Below are 16,035 nucleotides of genomic sequence, written 5' to 3'. Positions count from 1 at the left end.
AGATCAAATGAACGTAATCCTTGAAATTTATGGTGACGAATTTATAGATTTCGAAGACGAGGAAATTGATATTGATGAATGAAGAAGGAAGTTATAGTGAAGCCTACACTGTTTGCGATGAAAAATTGGTTGGATTGTTTTGTTCAGCCATGTTTTGTGGCGCACATGTGTGTCAGCTAGCTGCCAAGGACGTAATGTCAATGTTTAAAAATGCATTGAATTATATAAGAAAGGTTGCTATCGAATCCAAAAAAGGAAGCATATATTCTAACATTTAAAAATCTGAAAAGCCTCGTATAGACATTGCACCACGTTGGGATTCCACTTTTTTGGTGACAAAAGATTTTCATACCAACGCAGAATCATATCAAAGGATAAGACACGACAAGTTAAAATTAAATGCATCATGGAGCTTAATAGATGAATATTTCAACGCATTTTTACAAATACATTCAGCCATGATGGATTTTCTGTCACCAAAATTATCAATGAGTAAATTCTTCGTTCGATGGATTCAAATGAAAATAGAAATCGAGGACGTTCCAGCAGGTGATTTGGGATTAAAATTGTTACTGACCAACGCAATCAATACATGAGAACAAGTTTTTTTTAAATGTGAAGTATTTATTACTGCTTTAGTTTTAGATCCTAGATTTTGCTTTACATTGGGTTATCAATTGTTTAATACAGAACTGTTGAATAGAAGAATCACACAGTTGATCAAAATCCATCAAAAACTTTGTACTCAACAAGAACAGTCAAATTCTTCATCAACAGAAGAATCCATAAAATTAACTGCGTCATATTTATCAAATGTTTCTGAAGAGATGATTCTGATAAACTCAGAAGTTATTGAAGCTGAAAAAGTACGCCATTTCATTGAATATACTGGACGAGAAACAAGACAAGGTATTGTTAATGCATCTTCAGAATAAGATGAAGATATTCGTCATTTAATTTTAAAATGGGCTCTTTATGAAGCGCGAGTGACATTAGACGTTGAGTTCAACATTCTTGCTTACTGGAAGAAAAATCAAAAAACGGCTCGGTGAAATTTCGCAAGTAGTTTACGGTGCAGCGTTCTCCAGCGTAAAAGTTGAACTTGATTTCTCTGGATTCGCTTTGGTTAATAGCCATCTATGTACTCGCATTTCAAATGATTTCTTAGACTCTATCATGGTGGTAAAAATCAATCTGGATTAATTGATAAAATAAAATTCGTTTAAAAAACTCAACAACTCACATTTTCTTTTAGTCAAACAACTGTTTTTCTACAAGGTCTCGTAATTTGCAGTAGAATCTTTTGAGATTCAATTTTGTCTTCATAGAATCTTTTAAGATTCCATTTTTCATTATGGAAACTTTTAAGGAATTGTCTATTATTTTATTGTTAAATAAATCATAACTATTATAACTATAAGTATATTATTCGTAATAAGTTATAAATTATTAGAATCTTTTGGATTGAATTTTTTTTAAATGAAATCTTTTTCAGGATCAACTATTAATTAAAAATAATTGAAAATGTTTTTATTTATTATTATTTTAATCAAAAGAATAATTTTAAGTTTAGTCATACTAATAAAAACCACTTTCAGTAATAAAAACTCAGCTTGAGATGGTTTTTACATTCTAATAAGGAAAATCGCCAATACTAATCAATACTATCAAATACTTTCAAATGATGCATTAATACTAGTCAATATTAGTCAATACTATCAAATGATACATTGCTAAAAAGGGCAGAAAAAGACCTTTATGAAACAACTGATGTTTGCTTATAGGGTTTAAATAGAAGTTTTATGACGCCTAATTGATTGCAAAAAAACAACAAATTTGTTAAACTATTTTCACTTGACTCTTTAAATTAAGCTGAAATGCGCAATAAATTTGTTAGATTGATTTTTTCTTCAAGAATATCAAACAGCAAAAATGTCAGACATAAAGTTATATCAAGATATGTGATAGAAAATATGTCTGACATATTTTATGTCAGCAGAAAATAGTTCAGACATAAAGTTATGTCAAAATACGTCAATAGAAAATATGTGGGACATATTTTATGTCAGCAGAAAATAATTCAGACATAAATTTATGTTAAAATACGTCAATAGAAAATATGTGGGACATATTTTATGTCAGCAGAAAATAATTCAGACATAAAATTATGTCAAAATATGTCGATAGAAAATATATGGGACATATTTCATATCGGCAGAAAATATGTTTCAGACACATTTGACAGATAACAACCCTGACCATAAAGCGCTATTGTTTACCGTTAATTTTTCAATATCATAACTATAAACGATCTGAATGTGTTTCATTTCCGGACCTTAAGTAACTCCACTATGAAAACTGCAAGTTTTTCTTTTGTATTTCCAAAAAAATTTGAAGATTTTTAAAATTTTTTTGCTCATATAACCTTTATAGATAAAAAGAAGTTAAATCTGGATGTCTTACGGTTTTAATTCGTATTGGCATGACCTTTTGGAGTATCATTGCGTGATATGACATGCGAATACCGGTAGCTTTAAACTTCAAACTATTGAAGAGTTGCGCATTGCAGTCATAAAGGCTGTGGATATATAAGGTTTTTTTATTACATTAATTACAATCATAGCAAGACAATAAAGAAAAACAGATTGAACTTACCTAATTTAATTTTGAAATAAAAAAAACCGGTTTTGTTCCCAAAAATGGGCTAAAACCGTTTACATAATAACTTAATCTTAAACTCTTAAATGTTTTAGAACAATATAAACTACTATCTGTTACTTATTTTTTTAAATGTTAAATTACCTTCCAAAGATCGTGAAAGCAACTACAGTCGAGGAGGTTACTTTAGTAACCTCCTCGACTGTAGTTGCCTTTTACAACCTTCTCTTAACTCAATAACTCCGAAACACGAACCTTGACTATCAAGGCTGCTGCGAGGAGATAAGTTGAGCGCGATATTACGAGGGATGTGTTGTGGATCGAACAACTCGCTTATAAGGCGATCGCTCTACCACTACAGCATTTCATAAACTGTCAAAAGTTGTAAAGATATCAGTTTCATGTGAATTGGTAACTTTTATGATTTTACTCGCATACTCAAAATTTTATTAGTACAAATCTGAATAAGCGAGACTCGTCAAATAAAAGTCATTTTGCAGGTGTTATTAATAAAAACATTTGTGGAAATTTTTGAGAAGTTACATAAAATATTAGTGAATATTTTGCGTAAACGGTATGACTAAAACAATTTACAGGGAAAAAACAGCTTTGAAAAATCAAATATTCATCAATGTAATATAAAAAAAAACTAACTTAATGGGATCCAGAAATATCAAATCAGTCTCCAGCAATGTCTTTGTATATATACACTTTTCTTAGACATCTTGTCCACCTCTTATGTCAAAACATCTGCTGTATTGTATGTCAAATAATCTGCTGTATTGAGCATACTGTCAGCAGCAGCATTTATATTATCATTTATAAGCATTACTATTAATCAGTTAAATTCATAATCATTTAAAAATATTTCACAAGTTCCACTACCTGCATCAATTAAAACTATATAAGAGTAGTTATTGGCACATCAATTATATAAATTTTCATTTTTGGTATTTAGATTTTGAGTACAACAAATTTTTTAGTCTGTAACTAACCTTTTTCTTTGCCACTAGAGAATAATTTGCTTAAAACATCAAGTATTATTAATAAAATAAAACACTTTACAACTAACTGTTTATAACACTTTACACTAAACCTCTGCTTGCATATGAAATAAAATGATGAAAGAGTCAACAAATTATTCATGTAAATGCAATTGTAAAGTTGCTTATTCATAAATATTATAATATAATATTAAAATTATAATGCCTAAGATAATAAAATAAAACTCATTGAGAATAACTTTCTGTTACCATATATAAATATATATATATATATATATATATATATATATATATATATATATATATATATATATATATATATATATATATATATATATATATATATATAAAACTGATTTTTTGACGAGATTAAATAAAAATAACTACATGATTTTTACTACTAAAAGTTTCGTGCGTTTAGCAATCATCAGGTAAAAAATACATTGTTTTTTTGTTAAAAAATATACTCAATAAATATCGTGGCGTTCAAAAACAATTATAAAACTATAACTATTTGCGAGCGTGGTTTGGTTTTTTAATCTTTGGGCCAGGGTTGCCAGGTTTTTTTTTGGGCACAAACCAAAAACAAAACAAAAATAAACCAGAAATAAACCAGATTAAAAAAAAAAGAGAAAAAAATCATAATTTTTTGTTTTAAAGCCTTGTTTATAATTTATATTTTTAAAAAAATGCTTTTTTATCCAAAAATTCATCCTTGAATATCAAAATTTAATTTGTAAGAGAGTGAGGACGAGAAGAATGAGTTAGTGAATGTTTAATGGGGTGCCAGTCCAGCCTTCAAAGCAGCATGGGAAAAGTATTTTAATCCCAAACACCTATACTAAATCCGATACTATCAACCTGTAAAATATATATTTTTTTTGCTTGCATATGGATAGACTTCTTTTCCAACCTTTGCAATAACACTGATAAACAAATAAAATTTTATTGTGCATATCTTGTTAACTAGGTGGTTTTTTAAAACAAATTAAATATGCTGATTTCAAATATGCAAACCATTTTTCACCATCACGTCAAGTTGTAAAGATATTTGGGTTCAAATCTTTAATATTTAAGGTAAAGTCCCTAATATTGTCGAAAAAAAAGTTATTCAAAAGTATGTCAACCTGGGTCTCAAAAGAAGCGTATTTTCATAGAGATTTTAGAAAAGAATGTGAAAAAATGCTAAAGACTTTTAAAGAAATTTTAACATAATGTTTCTTAGCAATAATACAAAAAGTACTTATTTTTATTACAAACAAATACCATTTTAAAAATCTCTATGAAAATACGCTTCTTTTGAGACCCAGGTTGACATACTTTTGAATAACTTTTTTTTCGACAATATTAGGGACTTTACCTTAAATACTAAAGATTTGAACCCAAATATCTTTACAACTTGACGTGATGGTGAAAAATGGTTTGCATATTTGAAATCAGCATATTTAATTTGTTTTAAAAAACCACCTAGTTAACAAGACATGCATAATAAAATTTTATTTGTTTATCAGTGTAATTGACTTAATTATTTCAAAGTCCTGGTAAAAAATCTTTCCCCTTATTAAATATGATTTGATCCAAATGACTACATGCAAGAGTTGGTTTAATATTTTCTTAGTCTGATTTTTATGCAGATGACCTGTGAAAAGATTCAACAGAATAGTTAGAAACATAACACATAGACAGCCAAGGCACTAGGCATCTATGTTACAGAGGTCTAGGTCTCTGGAAACTTCTAAATGGTCTCATGAAGCAGTTTAAAATTCAGGGGTGTTATTAGAAATTCATTTTTCTTATAAGTTTTTAGACTTGCTCTAATGATGCAATGTCAATTAATTTATGATTAATGACAATTTCTGTAATGATTTTCAATTTCTTCACTTTTTGCATCCATAAGATATAACAGTAGATTTGAAATCAACAGTAGATTTTTCTCAAAAAATGTCTTTTTGAATGTAAGAATTTTCTAATATTTTTGGCAATTAAGGGATAAAAACAACATTTTAATGACTTTACAAAAAAAAGTTTTTAACTTTTTAAGATTTTAATATAAGCATTTCTTTCATTTATTTTAAATTTGATTATTCCCCTATAAAATGAAAAAATGGAAATCTTTCTTTCCCTCCAACTAACTTTTTTTATGTAATAAAACTTGATTAAATTGATTTATTATTAAGTAAACCAGAATTAAACCAGATTTTAAAAAACATGCCAGAAAAAACAAAAAAAGACCAAAGACTTTAAAATAAACCAGATTTAAACCAGATTTTCTAAAATAAACCAAAACAAAAGTTTCAAGCCAAACAATAAAAAAACAAACCAGATTTGAGAAATCTGGCTTTAAAAAGCACCAGATGGCAACCCTGCTTTGGGCTCGTGGTTGTCAAGCGAGAACTTGTTTTCGTGACGGCACTTAGATATAATTTCTGTTTTTTTATTTAATAATTTTTGCGTACATACTATGCAAAGTTTTTCATGAAGGCAAAGCAAGCATTTTTTTGTTACGTTGCTGTAGGCGGGGACTTGTTTAATTATTGACCAAGTTAATTTTGGTGTTATTTTTAAGTTTTCTTTTATCTGCCATATATACTTTGAAAGGGTGGTTGAATTTTTCATCTTTTTGTTTGTGAATGAGTGTTTGTGGGTAGCCCATCTTTTCTTCCATTCACCTTCTGCTAGGCCAATATATACTTTTTCTGGGGTGTTAGGGGGGATACTATACATTTATAAATAACATTAGAGGCTCTACATTTTCCTATTATAGGACAGTTTTCTTTCTTTATGCAATTGCAGGGTGGGTATTCTTTTGGTCTTTCTGAACTAATTTTCTTGTTGTGGCTTTTTATTACACTTTCGATATTTTTGGTGCAGCTATAACTCAATTTGATGGTGTTTCGATTGAATAGTTTACTTAGGGGGTGGGATGTTAGAAAGTGTTTGTCGATTAAGTTTAGGAAGATATGAGCGACATTGGTAGAAACGCTTTTACTGTACGGGGGGTTAAACCATATTATATTTCTTTTTCTTGTCTTTTTTTCACTTTTTTGGGGTTATACTTTAAATTAAAATTAGTGAAGCCATTTCTTCTTAATTCATCTTCGTATTCTGGTATAGATAAATTAAATGTTTTTTCATTTGAGAAATTTTGTGATAATCTGTTGTGGATAGATTGGGATAAGCTTCATTATTTGCGGGGGGTGGTTGGAATCAAAGTGGATGTAACGTAGATATTCATTTGGTTTTTTGAAAGGTTGGTAGGAGCTTTTTTCTAAGTTAAAGAATACATCTAAGAAGTTGACTGCGGGTAGGTTTGTTTGGATCTCTATTTTAAAACCAATCGTTTTTATAACTCTAACTATGTTTTTTCGTATTCTATCAATTTATGATCCAGTTTTGTTACGAAGTATCATCAGACCATCGTCACGATATAGTCCAACGTCTTCTTTATTTATTATTTTAGATAGTGAGTTTAATATATATAGGCCCACCAGTTCACAAACTTCTGCACCGTCAAAGCAACCCATTGTGACATCAAAGCAGTCGTGTGCTAAGTTTTTCTTCCATGTTTTGTTTTTAAAAAATAGCAAGGACTTTCTGCAATGTTTAATGACTCTGATGTTCTCTTCGCTAATACTTGTATGTTTTTTTGCAAACAGTATTGCATTACTTAGTATTTCTGATGTAATAGTGGGGTAAAAATCGACAATGTCAAATTGAATAAAAACGCTATGTTGTTTATCTGGTATATTTTCAAACCATTTGATTGCATCAGAGGTATTTTTCCATTGGTTTAAGCTTAATACAGTTCTTATTTTTCATTTATAGTATCAAGGCATTTTTTGCTTATGTGACTAAGTTCACTTTTGGCAGGGTTTATTGTTTTGGAATGAGTCTTTGTGGTCTTTTAGTGTAATAAAAGCTTCAGACTTTGCGATTTTTTTATTCGTTTGCTTAAGTTGAGTGTGCTTGCTTTAGTTTCGAGGTTAAATGAGTTTTTGAGTTTCTGTGGGGCTTTTTTGTACGCTTTTGTGATGTTTTCGTTAAGAAGTTTAGTGTGTTCCTGAGTGGAAATTTGATAAATATAATTTGTTTTGTCTGCGAATAATAAAACTTTCGGGTTACTTTTTATATTTAATGTCTCTTTTTAATTTATTCTGAAATTCGCTGTGTACTTTTTTAAACTTTATAAGGTTTATTAAGTTGAGTAAATCGTTTTCAAAAATTTTAAATTCTTTGCACTGGGGTGGCGTGTTATTCGTTTTGAACCCAAACGTTTCATTTGCTAATGACTGGTTTTCTTTCATTTTATTTAAATAAAAAAATAATGAACGAGTCAACGGATTAATCACGTAAATGCAACAGCAAAATTACATTTTCTGTTGTACCATTATTTATGCTTTGATATTTGATTGTTAGGCAATAATTTTGTTCGTGACTAAAGGGTTAGCGGAATGTGATACAATGTGAATTAGAAAAGGTGGTTAAAAAATAACGAAAACTGAGTAACATTATTTTAGAACGTCTTTTAAGTAAACAACAAGCAATTTGTTCTCGGACAGTCATCCGAAATGTGTGATAATAACATACAAAGAGCTACCTAAGAGACGTTACATATTTTATTTTAAAATATTTTTAAACATTCTTTCAACTTAAGTATTTGGAATATTTATTAAAATGCTAAAATGAGATGAATATATTTTTTTATAAAAATAGTTTTTAATGCAAGAATTTTAGGAATAAATACTTTTAACAGGATTATAAATATTTTAATTAATTTATAGACGAAAAACGTAAGAAAATAACATACAAAGAGCTACCTAAGAGACATTACATATTTCATTTTAAAATATTTTTAAACATTCTTTCAACTTAAGTATTTGGAATATTTAATAAAATGCTAAAATGAGATGAATATATTTTTTTATAAAAATAGTTTTTAATGCAAGAATTTTAGGAAAAAAATACTTTTAACAGGATTATAAATATTTTAATTAATTTATAGACGAAAAACGTAAGAATCAGTATGTGTAATGTAACGGATCCATTGTTTAGGCTGCTGGATACTATGGCATTGTACCCTCAACGATTTTATTTGTAACTTGGAACATACATAAGAAGGTATTTCAAAATATAATGACACTGGCCCTATTTCTTTTTGATTTGCAAGTGTAACAGACGGCATCAAAAATTTTATGTAACAAAGTTTTTCTCCTCCACCAGGAATACGTTTTATATTCCATTTAACAAAACCTTCTTTTGAATCATATTCTATTATATCACTGGATTCGTGTAAAACTCTAGAAGTTGATTTGGGTACATTTACACAGACCGTAATACTCGTTGCACCGTGCGTAGCCGCAATGTCACACACAAGTTTTAAACGAAGTCTTATTTCTGAATTGTTAATTACTTCCATAAAAGGATGCAACTTTAACGGTCGGTTCGAGTTACTGTATATGTGGTAATCCAAAACTGTCAATTCACCTCTAAAAGATTTAAATGATATTTGACGATTTTGCTCAAACAACTCTGTGTTCACCGACTCATGAAACGTATATTCGTCTATTACCAAAGAATTCGAAACAAAATCAGTCATATTACAAAACACAACATTTTCACTTAAAATAATTGATATATCAGCTGAACCAGATATAAAGCTTTTGATATTTATACAGCCGTTAATCTCAGAACGAATTACGCTTCCGGTAGGAGAAATTAAAACTACCAGTTTTTCCAGGACGTCCAAAAATATCTCATTTTTTGAGTCAGAGCGATTTAATTCTAATACTGAGCGGTTTGCAGACGAATTTGGAATATGACGCCTTTCACCGCCGAAAAGACCAGAGCCAATTAGTTCGGTCCGCTTATTGAAACACAGCGGTTGGTTAAAAATGAAATTGTGCAAAAGATCTGTTGAAGTATTTTGCGGAAAACCAAAATCAAGAATTTCGTCAAGCAACTCGTATATAAGCGCAAAATTTGATTGAATTGAAAGCTCGCTCAGCTCACCACAATACTCTTTACATAAATTTACTAATTTGTTTAAAAATTCAAGAGCAAAGACCGGCGCAATGTTGTCTGTAGTCACGCACACAAAATACAAACCAGATCTTTGAATGTAAATAAAATGCTTTTCTTCGATGTTAATGAAAGGAGAATGGGAACGACTGTTAGATTTAACATTCTTGTAAAATATTTCAGGTGATTCTCGTGTAAGTTCTCCTCGAAAATCTCGAAATGCAATTGTATCGCCACGTGCAGACATAATAAACAACTGTGAAAACATTGCTGATAAAAAAAAATCATAATACAGATGAATTACATAAAAAAAACTGAATTGCAATAAAATTTTATACCAATCATACAATATGAAAACAATTTTAATTACTTCAAAAATATATATAGAGAGACAATAAAAATCTGGGATACTCAGAACGCTTCTTTTTTTGTCAAAGAATTTAATCTGTCAAGTACATTTGCTGTAGCTTCACAAACCAATTGAAATTTTTTTTCTTCGCCATAAATACCAGCCTCGTGTTGATGGCTTGTTGTCGCGTTGCTAAGATAAGATATCTGCTCACTTAACTTCTTTTCAACAGCTTCTAATCCTGACAAAAAATATTCAAATGACAAATATTTTATTTAATTATAATAAATTTTACAAAATTTTATGTTAATATTTTGAATTTTATTTGATTTTTATAGGATTGAATACTTATAGATTTTATTTTAACAAACCTTTTAAGGTCTAATTATAAGGTATATGTTAGACTTTTATCATCTCCATGTTTACCTTTTAAAAATTCAGTGGTTCTGGAAATAATGTAATCTTCAGAAGGTTGTTCTTTTGACAACTCTAACAAAGACTGTCCAGCTGATTCAATCACTGCTACCAAATCTCGTTCAATCTCCTCAAGTTGCTGGAGTCGATTACGAGATGTTGAAAAGGACATGAAATATGTTGTAACCAGTAAATAAGTTTTCTTTGCTTCTGAAACTAAAAACTATTGAAGTTTTTTAAAATCTAAGTAAATTCTCATAATCTAGAAATTAATTTCTTAGAAAAGATCTATAGATTTATTTCTCAAAAAAAAAATCAATCATCAAAACAACTTATTAGTGAAAATAAGAGTAACAATTCAATAGAGAAATTAGCAATAAAATTTAAGTCTTCAGGGGAAAAAAAAAGTGCTTGCTATTTTAAAATATTACAAATATTTACTAGAACCATATCTTTTAAAAATATGAAAACAACAAAAAGTTTTTAGGATAAGATTATAATAAAAAAGTACAATTAAAAAAATATATTACATTTTGGTGTAAATTTTACACACACAAAAAAGTCAACGTCTATATATTTTTTATTTGATGTAAATTCTTAACTACACCTATCAAAAAAGGTTATAATCCGCCTATTTAACTACATTATATTCTGCAAAACTATAGTGAAATTAGCTATCTGAATCATCTGAGCTGTCTTGAAACACCTCGTCAGCAAGATCTGGAAGTGGGAAGCGGAGAATAGCAGCAACTCCTGACAAATTAGCTAACTCTAAAAAAATATTTTTAATTTGAGATATGATTTTAACCAATACAAATTAAAATAAATGTCAAATAAATAAACAAGCAAAAACAGTTGATAAACATTTATTGAATATATCAGTTTATAAAAATTAAAATATTTAAGCTATAAAAATTGCTTTCCAAAATTTAGCTTTATAATAACGATCTTTATAACATTTTGTATAATTATATTTATTACTGTCTTTTTATTACATCCCTTTTAATTCTTAACAATCGTAATAATATTTTAACTGCCTTGTTAGTGATAATTGGGTTGTATCTAGTTCAAGTCCAATTATATAATATAAGATAATATCAGTAATATAATATTACTAAAACTCTATTTATACAATGATAAAAGAAAAAATACATATATTGAACAGCAATGACAGTGACAATATTGTATTAAAATCACAACAGTCTTATAAATTTTCATGCAATTCTATTTGAGGAATAGAATTACAAGAAGAAATTTATTGAAAAGAACTACAAGACAAAAAAGAATATTCAATGTCCTTGAATATAATTATATACATCCCTTGATAATTTAACTCCATAAAACATATTTAATCAAGCCCTTTGAGTGTTATTAAGCCTTTTTTATTTAATTTCTAGTTTAATTTTTTCAATTAATGAATTCACTCCTAATAGGCTAAAAGCTGAAATTTAAGTTAACAGAAAATAAGAAGAACTAGAGAAAAAAGTTGACAGAAGACTTAAAAAACTGTAATTAGTACAATTCAGGAAAACATAATGATGGCATAGAATTCCAAAACAAGGATGTTTGAGAAAAAATTGGAAAAAAATTTTTTTTTTTAAGCATAAATGAAAAGTTACAGTAAAATGCAACTTTGCTAAACGAGTCTGTTTGAAAAAGCTCACTTTGGTGAAAACAGCTTGTTTAAGCAGCAAGCTTAAACTTGAAATGTTTTAAAATCAAAAATTATATTTTAAGGTTCATGGTTTACTCTTCTTTTTTGTGATTTTTTTTTTTCTATTTTGAAAAGTTAAAAAAATTGCACTGATATTAACTCCAAGGTAGAGAGCGAGTATGTCTATGAAAGAAGATTAAGGCTCAAATCAAGTTATTGCAAATTGCAATATCTGATAATGCTTGCAGTCTTTAAATTTTTAGCTTTTTAAAACCTGTAAAACTTTTACTAAACACTAAAGGTGTTTAGTAATGTAAAAGATTTTTTAAATCTATAAATAAAAATATAAAAATATTTATATTTTTCCAAATTACTTATAGTGTTATCTTTAGAGTTAGTTGTTATCTTGCTTCACGTTAATTCATTGAAATTTTTTTTATTTGATAACATTTTATTCAAAAAGAAAAAAAAATGAACTTTTGTAGATTAAAATATAAAAAATTATGAAAATTTTTTTTTACAAAATAAACAATAAATTAAACAGCAATATAAAAATATACTTAAAGTAGAATTTAAAAAATTTGGGAATTTTTTGTTATAAATTATTTTAATTGTTATTTTGTTAAATTTCAGTAATAAATAGTTATTATTATTATTACAAACCAAATACAGTCTGTTTCTAATGTCAGCAATATATTTTAATATTATAATTTTTGCACTATTTTTAAATCCTAATAAATTAAAAAATAAAATTCTTTATAATTACTATTTTTTAAATGCTAATAAATAAATAAACATTTACAGTTTTAACTTGAAGAAAAATAAGCTTGACAAATTAAGCAGGATCAACTACATTTACAACACTTTGGCTTCATGAAACAAACCAACTTAAATATTACAACAGTATTCCATACAAGGACGAATAAGAGATTTATAGAGGTTAGGGCGGTCCATGATACAATGATAAAAAATTAACATTATCAGAATGCTGCTCCACAAGGTTCTCTTCATTCCATTTGGAAATAGGAATGTTTAGGACAAATTTTGGTTAATTTGGAACATTTAGAGGTAGCAACCAAAAGAACAATTTTTATTTTAAGTTTGTGACAGGGTTCTACATAAAAACTGATTAAAATTGTGTATAGCATGTACAATTTTATTCATGTATTATTTTATTAATCTATTGGTCTTAAGTAAGCGGTGTATGAACTAAGACCAATAATTTTTAGGAATTAAGTACGTAGTTGATTTTTGTCAATTGGCGATTATTAGACCATTGATGAATTTATAAACAGTACTAATATTTGAGTTAAATAATTTAAAGCTGTTTTAATGAATAACAGTACTTTACAAAATTTCTTTGATAATTTTTTTATATCATAGATAACAATGACGCAGCCTATGACCAGAAGTTCACCACAAGTTTGGCTGATTGGCAAGTGTGAAGAGGAAATTCTTGGTTCTGGATTGCCGACAAACGGTGCAGTCTTGAAAAATTTTATGTTCCACCACATTGAAAATGGACTAATGATTGCTAGAAGTTCAAAACTGGCTATGGATGCGACTTTAAAAATTTGGGCGAAGGCTAGGATTCCTGCACAACGTATTGACTCTGGAGTGCGGAAACTTTGCAAATTATACGATAAATACTGTTTGTTGAAGAAACATCAAATAACGCAGAAAGATGGTTGCTGGTTCAATGAGGAACAGTTTAAAGCTGGTCTTGAAGAACTGTTTGATATCTCCTGCAAGGATGCCATGCAATTCGTGACCAATGAAGAGGACAAGCAGTTCTTACAAATGCAACGAGAAGATCCCTCAAGTGCCAGCATGGCTGGAATTGACCAGTCATTAGCTGACAAAGAGTCCTGTAAAAGAAGCAGAATTTCACTAAAAGCTGCTAAATTGGAGAAAGTTCTATCACAGCAGACTGCAGTCCCATTTACATCTCTTGTTCAACTTGATTCAGACAGCTCCTCCTTGCCTTCTTCTGATTCTGATGATAATTTTGTCATCCCATCAACATCAACCAATTCTACACCAAACAGCCAACACAGATTATCAGTTACTACTTCATTGGGATGGAATATTGCTTCCAGACATTACCAGCAACAGCAAAGAACTTGTAGATCAAATAGCCATTCTTGTTTCAGGGAATGAAAAGGAGCAACTGCTTGCTGTCCCAAAGATTGGACGTGGCACAGGTGAAGAACAGTGTAATGCCTGCTTACGTACATTAGAAGACTGGAACCTCAAACCATTGATTCAAGGATTAGTCTTCGATTTAATGGCTTCTAACACAGGATTGAACATCGGTGCCTACACTCTACTTGAAAGAGCTCTGGAAAAGGAACTTGTATGGATTGCTTGTTGCCATCACAAGTTTGAGGTCGTGCTCGCCAATGTGTTATCTGCTGTTTATGGACCATCCAGTGGACCTGAAATAGGCCTGTTTAAACGATTTCAAACTATGTGGCCATTCATCAACAAGGACATTTTTAAGTCTGCACCTGACATCCTCTTTGAAGGTATGCCCATTGGTCTTTGTGCAGATATGATATCATTTTTCAGGGACACGATACATGCAGAACTTCCCCATGATGACTACAAGGAGCTACTACAGTTATGTTATGTTTTCCTTGGGGGCAAAGGCACATTTAGTTTTCGTGCACCCGGAGCAATGCACCATGCCAGATGGATGGCTAAAGCCATCTATTCTATCAAGATTTTTCTAGTTAAAGATCAGGTCAAACTTACTGCAATAGAGATAGCTGGAATCAAGTCCATTGCACTTTTTGTATCACTGGTCTATGCCCACTATTGGCATGAAGCTCCTCTTGCATCAAGAGCTCCTTTCAATGATACGAATCTCCTAATTTTACTACACAAGTACCCAAATATCAAAGTCAGAGAGTCTGCTATCAAAGCACTTGGTCGGCACTTGTGGTATTTTTTGGAGACACTTGTTGCTCTCGCTCTCTTTGATGAACGTGTTGATAATGATACTAAAGCTTCTATAGTTGTCAACTTTTTTCTGCCACCAAATGCAAATGCACGCAAACGTCAAGATGTCAAAGATTTTGACTATCATGCACCAATGCGGACATACATCACTAGTCGTTCTTTGAATATCTTCAATCTTCTAGCAATAAATGGAAAGGAAGAAGCAAGAACCTTCTTGTCAAAGCATCCGACTAACTGGGCTTCTGACACAACCTTCCAATCAATGCTAGGTAGTGTAAAAGAAAAGAGGGGTTGCACTCATTCAATCTTTTAACTCTTCCTTGACAAAGGATGAAACTCAAAAGCAGTATCTGTTGCAACTAGTGTCCAGCCATAGGAAAGAGTTTCCTCTTCCGACGAAAGCGGCTCTTATGTTTCACTAAGAACACTTCTAGACTTTTAAGAAACTGTTGTTTAATATTCTTTCATGATTATATTATAAGCTAAAGCTTGTTTTTAAAGTTTGTTTAGTCTTAAGAAACATTAAAGTATAATAGAACAACAATTTACATAATCAGAAATCAATAAGTAAAATTTCATGAATTTTCAATATTGAATTCAAAAAGTCTTATAAAGTTGCTACTTCTAAATAATACAAAATTTTATTCAAATTTTGGAAATTAATCAGTAATAGCATATGGAATAAGGATAGCCTTGTGGAGGATTGCATTTTTAAACTTTATATTTTTGGACAGCTCTAATAAAGGTAGAAAATAAAATCAGAAGCTAGAAAATACAAGTACGATAAAAAGATGGATATATGGTTTTCCTGAGGTCAGTAGTGAAAGATAACCAAAAAAATTTAAAATAGAAGACTCAGTAAGAATGTGCCGTTCACCAATATAGATATATAAACAACACTACTATAACTCTTAGCATTAAACAACTGGGTTTTGTTTACTGTTTGTTTCATAAGCAAAAAGAGCCACTATAGA

The 16,035-nt window shown here is 29.5% G+C and overlaps 3 protein-coding genes across 4 annotated transcripts in view; all 3 read right to left on the bottom strand.

Moving 5' to 3' along the window:
* Positions 1-8,565: 8,565 nt before the first annotated feature.
* On the bottom strand, positions 8,566-10,270 carry LOC100213412 (AP-4 complex subunit mu-1). 2 transcript variants are annotated; one of them, XM_065807164.1, is made up of 2 exons: positions 10,051-10,270; positions 8,566-9,950 (listed from the first exon to the last, which is right to left on the bottom strand). In XM_065807164.1, exon 2 carries the CDS (start codon positions 9,946-9,948, stop codon positions 8,659-8,661), a length of 1,290 nt encoding a protein of 429 aa, XP_065663236.1. In that variant the 5' UTR covers positions 9,949-9,950; positions 10,051-10,270; the 3' UTR covers positions 8,566-8,658. The 2 variants fall into 2 exon arrangements, with proteins under 2 accessions (XP_065663236.1, XP_065663235.1); XM_065807163.1 differs by having other exon boundaries at positions 10,092-10,232.
* Positions 10,092-10,615, bottom strand: LOC100198495 (mediator of RNA polymerase II transcription subunit 11-like). The gene is made up of 2 exons (XM_065808352.1): positions 10,456-10,615; positions 10,092-10,270 (listed from the first exon to the last, which is right to left on the bottom strand). Exons 1-2 carry the CDS (start codon positions 10,613-10,615, stop codon positions 10,092-10,094), a joined length of 339 nt encoding a protein of 112 aa, XP_065664424.1.
* Positions 10,616-10,923: 308 nt separating this feature from the next.
* The window catches only part of LOC100202053 (protein pelota), a 39,218-nt gene continuing 34,106 nt past the window's right edge, over positions 10,924-16,035 (bottom strand). The window contains exon 16 of the mRNA XM_065807165.1: positions 10,924-11,214. Coding sequence (XP_065663237.1) covers positions 11,114-11,214 — 101 coding nt within the window. The 3' untranslated portion in view covers positions 10,924-11,113. The remainder of the gene's footprint in view (positions 11,215-16,035) is intronic.

The sequence above is a fragment of the Hydra vulgaris genome, chromosome 10, assembly GCF_038396675.1.
Source record: "Hydra vulgaris chromosome 10, alternate assembly HydraT2T_AEP".
Taxonomy (NCBI): Eukaryota; Metazoa; Cnidaria; class Hydrozoa; order Anthoathecata; family Hydridae; genus Hydra; species Hydra vulgaris.
This window is presented reverse-complemented; position numbering and strand designations above follow the sequence as displayed.